This window comes from Arachis ipaensis, chromosome B10 (genome assembly GCF_000816755.2).
Source record: "Arachis ipaensis cultivar K30076 chromosome B10, Araip1.1, whole genome shotgun sequence".
Lineage (NCBI taxonomy): Eukaryota > Viridiplantae > Streptophyta > Magnoliopsida > Fabales > Fabaceae > Arachis > Arachis ipaensis.
In genome coordinates this window covers 134,570,889-134,581,713 of record NC_029794.2, presented here as the reverse complement: position 1 = coordinate 134,581,713, position 10,825 = coordinate 134,570,889, and the positions used below count along the sequence as shown (strand labels likewise).

General features: G+C 36.8%; 2 protein-coding genes across 3 annotated transcripts in view; one reads left to right on the top strand and one right to left on the bottom strand.

The window, feature by feature from the left end:
- Positions 5,728 to 7,040, top strand: LOC107621222. 2 transcript variants are annotated; one of them, XM_016323255.2, is made up of 3 exons: positions 5,730 to 6,041; positions 6,345 to 6,408; positions 6,542 to 7,040. In XM_016323255.2, exons 1-3 carry the CDS (start codon positions 5,760 to 5,762, stop codon positions 6,631 to 6,633), a joined length of 438 nt encoding a protein of 145 aa, XP_016178741.1. In that variant the 5' UTR covers positions 5,730 to 5,759; the 3' UTR covers positions 6,634 to 7,040. The 2 variants fall into 2 exon arrangements, with proteins under 2 accessions (XP_020969355.1, XP_016178741.1); XM_021113696.1 differs by lacking the exon at positions 6,345 to 6,408 and having other exon boundaries at positions 5,728 to 6,041.
- LOC107621223 (protein NRT1/ PTR FAMILY 5.4-like) overlaps positions 9,479 to 10,825 on the bottom strand; it is a 4,063-nt gene continuing 2,716 nt past the window's right edge. Inside the window, exon 4 of the mRNA XM_016323256.2 lies at positions 9,479 to 10,440. Coding sequence (XP_016178742.1) covers positions 9,612 to 10,440 — 829 coding nt within the window. The 3' untranslated portion in view covers positions 9,479 to 9,611. The remainder of the gene's footprint in view (positions 10,441 to 10,825) is intronic.

The following is a 10,825-nucleotide window of genomic DNA, read 5'->3' as shown; positions in this document are numbered from 1 at the left end:
TCAAATGTTATGACAAAATGTTGGTGAAAACTTAGGTGCGGTCTTGAAATTAATAGTTAGGAGTCGTTAAATGATTTGATTGATTTGACTAAATTTTTATCTAACAGTTCTTACCTATCATCTTCATCCACGGTTGATTTTGTGTCTTTGGAGCTTGTACTTGTTTTCCAGATTATCATTTTGTTCTTGTACTATTGTTATGTAGGAACATTCCGTTAATTATTTAACTTTGACCTTACTGTGGGACTAAATTGATGCTAAATAAAACTTTTTTGAATTCAAATAGGACACTTTAAACCTTAAGGACTAAAATAGAATTACGCCCAAACATAGGGAACCAATTTAATACTTTACCCATTATGAAAATAGTCGAAATAATAATAAATATATTTATATTTAAGGGTAAAAAACACAAATAAACCATGGGAGGATAGTTATTACATGAATAAGCCAAATTGAAGATTGATTCACGAATGAGCCAAAGCATACTTATATGTAATTCGAGCCTATTTGGTTCGAACTACATTTGCATATAAATCGAACCTATTTGGTTCGAACTACACACACATAATTCGAACCTAATTGGTTCGAATTACACACGAATTGGTGCCATCACATAATTCGAACCTATTTGGTTCGAATTACTCATGATTAAGTGCCACCACAAATTCGAACCTAATTGGTTCGAATTACGAACAATTGGGCTATATAAGGAGTTCGAATCAAGCAAATTTGAACCACTTCTCATTTTCCATACCCCACCAAATCCCAGAGAAAACGACCCTGATTCGATCAGAGAAATAGTAGAACCGAAGACTCAGCTGATGGGGGACGATCCTGCAAGGCTGTACCGGTTGGACGGGGTTGCTCATATAGCCGGGGTCATCAACGACGAGGTTAGTACATAGAAAAATTTGTGCACACGGTTTATTTGAGTTAGTGGTTTTGTATGTGGTTTTAGTGGCAGTTTATGGTAGTGGTTTATCGTGGTGGTATTGCAAATGGTTTATATTAGAGGTTTTGCATGCGGTTTAGTTGGTGGTTTTTGGTAAGTGGTTTTTTGTAAGTGATTTTATATGCACTTCTGTTAATGGTTTATGTAAGTGGTTTATGTTATTAGATATTTTTATTAGTGGTTTATTGTAGTGGTATTGCAAATGGTTTATTTTAGTGGTTTTGCATGCGGTTTAGTTGGTGGTTTAGGGTAAGTGGTTTTTTGTACGTGATTTTGTATGCGGTTGTATTGATGGTTTATGTAAGTGGTTTATGTTAGTGGTTTTATATGCGGTTGTGTTGATGGTTTATGTAAGTGGTTTATTGTGTTAGTTTTTTTTTGTTACCAGTATTGTATGTGGTTCTAATAATGCGGTCCATTTAATGCGCAGCCACAGCGATGCATCAGGAGCATGCGGCGGCAACAAGGCATGCCACTCGATGAGTGTTATGTTCCCTACTTGCAGATGGCTGGGTTATACCATCTGGCTAGGCTGAATGATAGATGGTTCCGGTTAGATGAGCCCCTTGTCAGCGCCTTCGTCGAGCGGTGGCATCCTGAGACGCACACCTTCCATATGCCCTTCGGAGAGTGCACGATCACGCTTCAAGACGTGGCGTACCAGTTAGGGTTGGCAGTGGACGGGCGTAATGTTAGCGGTTGCCTTACAGAGTTCCATTTGTATATCGAGGGTGGACGTCCAGCTTGGGTGTGGTTCGAGAAGTTGCTTGGAGTGATTCCTCCTCCGATCCAGGTTCAGAAGTTCGCAGTAAATTGCACCTGGTTCCAGGAGACTTTCAGAGAGTGCCTCAAGGGAGCCGATGAGGAGACTGTGCGGCGCTTTGCTCGTGCCTATATCATGATGTTGTTGGGCACTCAGCTGTTTGCCGACAAGTCCGGCAACTGCATTCACATCAGATGGCTTCCCCACGTAGCTAGGCTTGAGGAGATGGGTTCCTACAGTTGGGGGTCTGCAGCATTGGTATGATTGTACCGGTACATGTGCCGAGTGACAAACAGATATGTGGTGAAGTTAGCGGGCCCACTTCAGCTACTTCAGTCTTGGATCTTCTGGCACTTTCCCAGGTTTAGGCCTGCTGGGTATGATACGTGCAGCTGGCCTTTGGCATCGAGGTACGCTACACAGGCTTTTCTATTTCAAGTTAAAATAGCTGATGTTCATGTACGCTTGTACTCTATTACAAATCTGTCATACTTCTGATTAAACATAACACCCATGTGCGCTGCAGGTGGTCAGGTTACAGCCCTTCCTACAGCGAGAAGGGTCCTAGAGTGCAGAGCACGAGACTGAAGATAGACATGTTACATCCCAGGGATGTGAGTGTTGTTACGGTTACTTTTATTTGAATAACTAGACATCAGATGTTTCTGTAGAGGGAGTTGGCATGACAACATAGCTATTTTTGTGTGCAGTTTATCTGGATGCCGTATAGCTCCCCCGAGGTACTTCAGGTTGTGCATCCGGAGGCGTTGGAGCCTCGACACATGGCGGTGTGGCGGTCTGTCACGTCGCTTATATACTTTGCCGTGGTAGAGTGGCATCAGGTAGATAGGGTTCTACCGCAGTTCGGTGGTGTGCAGCCCCTCCCGCGTCCCGCCCTTAACATCGACTTTCTGATGTCGAAAGACGGGAGAGGCGGTGATCGTTGGTTCCCGTCCGCTTTACAGCATTGGCATATTCTTTGGGAGACCCGTGCGGACCACGTCCTCCGGTTCGATGTTGTTGCCGACCCTGGACCTCTGCACGCCTACCTAGACTGGTGGAGTCAGCATGGAAAGAGGTTCTTGTCACCCGAGTTTTATCTGGGGATCCGAGGGGCGTTCCGATTCCTGTCGAGGCGTCACAGAGGGGTCCTGAGCGAGTTCCTGACATGGATCGAGTCGACGACGTCCCTGATAGGCGTCGGGTTGAGAGGAGAGCTCGTGTCGGGACACGACGGAGCCAGCATGAGTGGAGGTGGCTAGAGCAGGCTATCGGGGAGGCTGATGAGGCAGGTAGGGGTGGTGGTCGAGGACGAGGGTGTGGAGGCAGACGGAGGGCACCCGTTGCGGGCCACGACGATGGTGATCTTCGTGACGTGGACGGTGGGGGAAGGAGTGCAGTCGGGGTTGTTAGTCCCCATCATGGCGGCCTTGGTGGAGAGGGGTACGCCACCGGAGATCCCACTGCCCATGGTGAGGCTGGACTTGGGGAGGGGCCGCTCGGAGATTACTTCGTTGGAGTTCCCCTGACGACCACACACTTCAGGAGAGTACGCCATGGGTGAGTCCGGGCAGCACGTTTTCAGACTTCCTTGCCGGTGTTGGGTTTGATGGGGATTTTGGTGGATCCCCCTTCTTAGATGAGATCAGTGCCATCATGCATGATGATGAGGCTGCCCGTGGGCGGAGTCAGATGACGGGGACACAGGCACCGTTACATGTCGATCTGAATGAGCCGCCCTCCGTGCCTCCTCCTGAGTATTTCGCTTTGGGTGGTACCCCAACTTCGGCACATATTGCTGGGTCACATTCAGTTGTCGGGCCGTCCTCATCCCGACCGGTACATGTCCAGCATAGGACGCCTGCACAGCCAGCCCCGCAGGACGAGGACGAGGACGACGAGATCAAGGATGAGGAGCCGCTTATCCGGACAGGTCAGAGGACACGGGTTCCAAGTCGTTGCTTCACGGGGTCGCACCTGTTTAGATGATTTCTGTGCCGAGTTGTATATTACCTATCTTCGTCTATGTATTTTGTTATCAGTGTTACTTCGTATCCACCTTTAGATGTATGTGTGTGTTACTCTGAAAATATCTGTACTTTGCGTTTTGATGTTATTTAATTTTTGCATCATGTCTTAATTAATTTAATTCGTAGACTAATTTATTCCCATGTGTGTTCAACAGACATTTCGTTTAAAACTCCTTAAACGAAACATATTCATCAATTACGATCCCATGCACGTAACATATTCAGGTATGTTCCTTAGTAATTCGAACCATCTTGGTTCGATTTACAATTAGTGGAATTCGAACCAAATAGGTTCGAATTATGTGATGGCACCAATTCGTGTGTAATTCGAACCAATTAGGTTCGAATTATGTATGTGTAGTTCGAACCAAATAGGTTCGAATTACATATAAGTATGCTTTGGCTCATTTGTGAATCAATCTTCAATTTGGCTTATTCATGTAACAACTATCCTCCCATGGTTTATTTATGTTTTTTACCCTATATTTAACTTTTTCCTTAAAAAATTGTGCACAAAATATCTCGATGTGCTTTATATATACTAATATTTAAAAAAATAAAAAATCAGTATAAACTGTCTAAACTTATTTTATTTAGTATTTATTAATTATCTTTCTAACATTAGCGTATTATTACCTGTAAATATCCTAGATAAAACAGTAAAAATTACAGCAAAAACTTGTGTCAAAAACCACCAATTGAAGAATGAGCTCTTAGCATCCCTCTTCTCCACCGTGCCGTCATCAAACTGATCGCCCGCGAAAGTTTGGATGCACGGCCGGTGGCCGCCGTCGCCGATGAATGTTATGTAAAAGAATAACTTCTCATGATGGTTCTCTAAAGAGACTGATATTGTCACTCTTTCTTTCTAAAAAATATACAATATAAAAAATCATATTTAGAGTGGCATTAAAAAAGAGAATAGAGTTATATTCTTTTAAATAAAGAGCTAAAATTTATTTAATAAACAAATAGCGAAATACTCCTTTTATTTAGTAAAGAGCATGCATTTAAAGATAAACCATATGAATAATTTAAACTTGTATACTCATAAGTAAGATCGAAATAAGAATTAATAATTTGAGAGTTTAACAACTCATATGTGCATAATAAATTTGAGGAAAAGTAGTTAATTACATGACATCCACACTAATAATCAGCTTAAAAGTGATGAGAACAAATATAATTTGTATATATAATTATAAATTGAATTACTAAAAGACAAATGAGAGAAGAGAGCATGATAATGGTGAAGCGACTAAGATATGAATCAGCAATGAAGCCATCCAACAAAGGAAAGAGTAACAAAACACCATTCCAAGTGTTTATATTCTTTGTAGCTTCACTTAGAGATTCATCAAGCTCATTTGTCAAGTATGTTATCAAATTCGCACGTAATCCTGTTATAGCAAATGACTCTGCAAATTCCACAACTGTTCCAATATATATTCCACACACAAATAACTTTTATTATTTTATAATAACTGTTTCAATATATATATATACCCTTAATTTTTTTTATAATTATAATTAATACTAGATTTTTTTTCAAAAGATTTACAAAGTCTCATCATAATATATAATTAAATTAAAGGTATATATATGGAAAAAATCTTTTGAAATTTGAAAAAAAAAATAATGATCAAACAGAAAGAGTGCCTCTTATCTTCAAACTCATGAAACTAAATGAAAGAAAAAACAAAATATAGTGAAACAAGAAAATGAGGATTATTAAATTTAAGTGTATGATATAAACTTACAAGTGATGAAGATGGCACACTACAAAAAAAAGAGTTTAAAATGGCATTTGTATTACGGCGGTTCTTGGCGGTTCTTAAGAACCGCCATAATATTTAGATATTGCGTCGTTTTTTGTTGTTGCCATAATTGATTCGTATTTTGTGGCAGTTTTCGGTAATTCTGACGGGTTTGAAACCCCATTGTCATTAACTATATTTAAAATGCAAAAATTGACCAAACCCTCATTTCAAAAACGCTACCCTATATCACCATGTTCGAGCAAAAAGTTGAAACACTACGCGATCTCCTCCTGCGTTCTCCTTCAACGGCGATATTCTCCGGTGATATCTCTTCCAGCGAAGATCTCCTCCAACAGCGATCTCCTCCGGCGATGTCTGCTCCAGCGACGATCTCCCTCCTCCGACGTCTCCTCCAGCGACGATCTCCCTCCTCCGACGTCTCTTCCAGCGACGATCTCCTCCGGCTTCCTCCTTGTCGTCCTGTGTCCTCTCTGCCAAATCTTCAGTGTCTCCCTTTTGTTCTGGATCAGCAGGTCAGCTCGCTACTTTTTCACATTCTAAGGTTCAAAAGTACGAATTATTTCTCTCCTTTGCTAGATTTTTTACCAATTCGATTGAAACTTGAGAGTGCATGAATACGTGGACATAAATTCCTTGTGATTTTCGTTGTTATTCATTTGGTACCGGTTTTTAAGCTTTTTTGAATTTGTTATTATTGGAGAAAAGTAAAACTGTGTATTTTGATTTTCTTATTTTTTCAATGTGCTGTGAGGTTTTGGTAGTGTGTTTGTGTTTTAGGTTGTAAATACTAAGTGGAGTATGTGAGAATGGCGCAGGGAAGTGGAAAAGCTTTGGCGTCACTTATAAACCAGGTATTAGATCTGGCAAAGATTGAAGCTGGTAAGCTAGAGCTTGAACCTTCGCTGTTTGTCGTGCATGCTGTTTTGGATGATAAAATATACATTGAAATATACAACAATATTGTTATTACCTGCTTTGACATCCCTTTTTGGTTGTCTTCTCATCCTTGCAAAAGAAATGGACTGGGACAATAATGGACAAGTCACTATCAGGGAGTTCTTCTTTGGTTTCATCAAATGGGTTGGAATTGATGCAGATGAATAGATGCATGATGCATTGTGTAAGAACAGATATACTTCTAAGAGCATTGCTTTAATTTCTATCATGCTGAATGTTTGAGTGTAATGTTGGATAGATACAGAATTTGTTGTGGTAATGAATCAAGAAAAAAAAAAGAAAAAGAAAAAGGATGTGTATAGATAGATATATGTAGTCTGAGTTCTGCTTCATCACAAAGTAACACTGATACATCAAACTTTCTGTTATATACAACCTTCATAGACAATAAACTTATAGAATAGATAAAACATGGAGAGACAAAGAAGAAAATGTATGTTTTACAAAATTTAGTTTCCATTTTGGTTACTCCATTGTGTTCTGTAACTTCTTACTGTATTCCTAGAGCTTGGATTCTCCTAATGAGTGACAAAGAAATTGCATTTCTTTCTCTCCATTCTTCCCTGCTCTCTTTGTTCGGTTCGACGAGTAAGCTGTCCTTGCCATCAAGGATGCTTACAATTTGCCTCATGCTTGCCATCAATAATGGTGTTTTAAACCGCCGTTTTAACCTATTCAAAAACCGCCATTTTAACCCTGAAAATAACGGCGGTTTGAACCGCCGTTTTAACCTATTCAAAAACCGCTGTTTTAGCTCAAGAAATTGTGGCGGTTTTCAGAAAACCGCCGTAATAACCAGAATGGCACCCAGAATTACGTCGCTTTACGAAATCGCCATTATTGGTAATAATGGCCGTTCAAATCGCCGTAAATACAAAAAAAAAAAACCGCCATTTTTACCAGAATTTTTTGTAGTGGCAGCAGGCCGTCCACCCTTTTTGTGGTTTTGGTATTCTTACTATCATCCATAGATTTATGCAAGTAATGAACATTGGAGTGTCATATATATATATATACAAAATCTAGAATAAATGAAAAATATGTTCTTGAACTTTTTAACTCGAAGACAAATAAGTTTTCGATCTATGAAGTACAAATACTTCGTTCAGTTGGCTGTGTCCGCGTGTTGGACACATTTCGGATATGACACTCATCAATATTTGTCCAACATGCGTATCTGTCGTATCCAACCGTGTCTTAATAAAATATAAAAAATTCTTTTCCAGACACACTTTGACACACTTAAATATCATCACATGTTAGCATATCCAGCTTTATTTTTAACATGTATTCTTGAAATAAATTTAGAAACAGTATATATTATTATTTATTAAAATAAAAAATATTTTAAATATTTTATATAATTAAAATAAGATATTAAAAATAATTAAAAAATTTATTTATATTTTAATATCAATAAAATATCAAAATATCATTACTATTTTTTCAAAAAAACTTCAAAATTTATATATATGCGTGTTCTCATATCTTATAAGATTTTAAAATTCGTTTGTCAACGTGTTCTGTGTCTGTGTCAGTATCTGTGCATCATAGTCTTTGACTAATCAAAAATACAAAAATATTTCTCACTTTCTAAAACGCGAAACATCTAAGTCCTTTGGAAGACCGATTTATCCTTATATATATTGGATGGAAAAATTTAAATGTCTCATATTTTAAAAAATTAAAAATATTTTTGTATTTTTAATTAAATTAAAAGATTAAGGACCTATTTTTTTTAAAAAAAATCTATGCTATATTTTGAAAAAGCTCTCTTTGTATGAAAGATCAGTAAAATGAGTAATAATTGAGTGTAACCAAGAGCAAGCAAGTGGGTGGTGAAAATTCACGAGATATACAAAATTTGGTGAAACATGAAAGTGAATAATATGATGAAAGTGAATAATAATAATAGAAAACCTACCTAATTATGCAATAAGAACCAAGTAGATGCCTTAAAAAAGCATTTCCTATATAAGAATTTTATTCTTCTTTTAGGTATGAATAATAAGTGTACGTATTTGGAATTCACCATCATAATAATGCTCCGATCGAATATGCTTTTTATTTATTTAATTTCTATGGTTTACATCTCATATTTCATTATAGTATGTATTATATGTATGTGTTGATTACATCTTTTTGTATGTCACGCGGTGTACGAAGTTGACCAAAAATAGAACTTGGATAACAATGTCACAAAAGAGTGAAGACATCGTTGTCTCCAACATCAAAAGAACCCTTGCCAACACTATAGTTTATACTATACACTTTGTTTAAAAGGATGAAAACAACACTTAAAAAACATTTAATAACAAGTTAATATGAATTTTATTAAATGTGTAAATTTAAAATTTTTTAATAAATGATTTTTTTAGGCTCATTATTGATGAAATTTTATTGTCCATTAGTAGGTTTATTCCTCTTCAATTTATTATCTAATTTATTTTTAGAGTAATAAAATAAATAGGTCATTGAGAAATTTTGCATATTCCTTAAAAAAAAGTACCAAGTCATCAATGACCTAGAAATTTACTGCTAAATTTTTTAGAAATTTAATATTTTTTCTTTCAAAAACCTATAAGGTCGTTGAAAAAAAATGAAAAATTTTTCCTATACCTAAAAAGTTGAGTCCGAATTTTTTAAACAAAAGACATCGACGTTGAGATATCGTTTGGGTTATTAATTTTGACAACGTTAACAACGCTATTGTATCGACATAATTTAGATTGATTCACTAATTTGGTGAGGTTAACAGCTACTATGATAAAAATAATCATAAATTCATCTTAGTTGGCTAAACTAAAAAATATAAACTAGATCTCTTACTCCTAAAAAAACGTAAAAAATAAATATAAGATTTATATCATATTCAAATCAACTTCACTTCATAAATAAAAGAGATAAATATATATTTATAGTAATAGGAAGATGAAAGCCTTTATAACTTGTATAATATATATAAAACTAATACATAACACAAATTCAATTATCTTAAATAATATATAACTTGTATTTCATTTCCTTATTACAGTTAACTACCTAGTATAGTTAATCTACTAACTCTCCTCTTAAATGCCCTAATAACTCATCTAAATAACAAAAGCCAAACACCATTATTGATCTTACACATGCACCTTTTTGTAGACAAAACTAATAGACACCAATAAATAAACACCTAAGCTTAGAGCACTTAATCCAGCCAACACCCAATAAAAGTAATCAAGGTGTGCCTTATTCAAATTGTTTCCCACCAACCATTTCCCCCCACTTTTTGAAGTTATTTCCACCACAATATCAATAATACCATTGGCAACAAAATTTCCAACCCCTAAAACGCTTAAAAAGGCGGCAGCGCCGACGCTTCTCATCGCCTCCGGCATCTGAGTATAGAACAATTCTTGAAGTCCAACCACCGCGAACGCATCGGCGACGCCGAGAATAGCATATTGAGGCAGTAACCACCATATACTCATAGGTGAAAAACCTTCGATAGTATTATAATTCTTGTGTTTGTTAGCCGCATTTACTCTTTTGCCCTCCACGAGTGCCGAGACAACCATACAAAGTGTGGAACAAAAAAGACCAATTCCAATCCTTTGTAAAACCGTTATGCCGGATTGATGTCCGGTGAATTTCCGGGCAATTGGGACGAAGACTCGGTCGTAAAATGCGACGGCGAAAAGAATTATAACTCCGACAACGCCTTGAAGCGATGCCGGAGGAATTTGAAAGTTTGGTCCGAGGGAACGGTTCATTGTGCTACCTTGCTTCACAAAAAATGTTGCTAGTTGACTTTGGACAACTACGAACATCAAACAACTTAGCCATATGGGAATTAAACGAAGGACAAGCTTCACTTCTTCAACTTGATTTAATGTGCACAACCTCCATGGATCTCTTGTGTTATTGGCAGCATCATGCTCATCAATGATCATTGCCTTGTCCAAAAATCTGTTAATAAAAGAAAAAAAAAAAACACCTACAAATCATATTTGTTCGTACCAACTCTAATAATACACATTGGATATATAGTCCTATTAGACTTATTTCAAAAAGAGTACATTATTACAATATATTACTATATATTTTATTTCCTATGAGATAAGATTTAAGTTTGTTTTCTAAGGTTTGAATTTTTTTTTTCTATCTATTTTATTTCGTTTTATTTTTGTCTTTAGTTACATTTTTTTAATATTACTTTTTATTTATTATTTCGCTTATTAATTTTCTGCAAATTTCACTCTCAAAACAATATAATTACGATGGTTGCTGTTACCTAAAAGAAGATGATAATAAAAAAAAAATAAGAGTTTAAGTAAAATTTTTTTTTAGACAC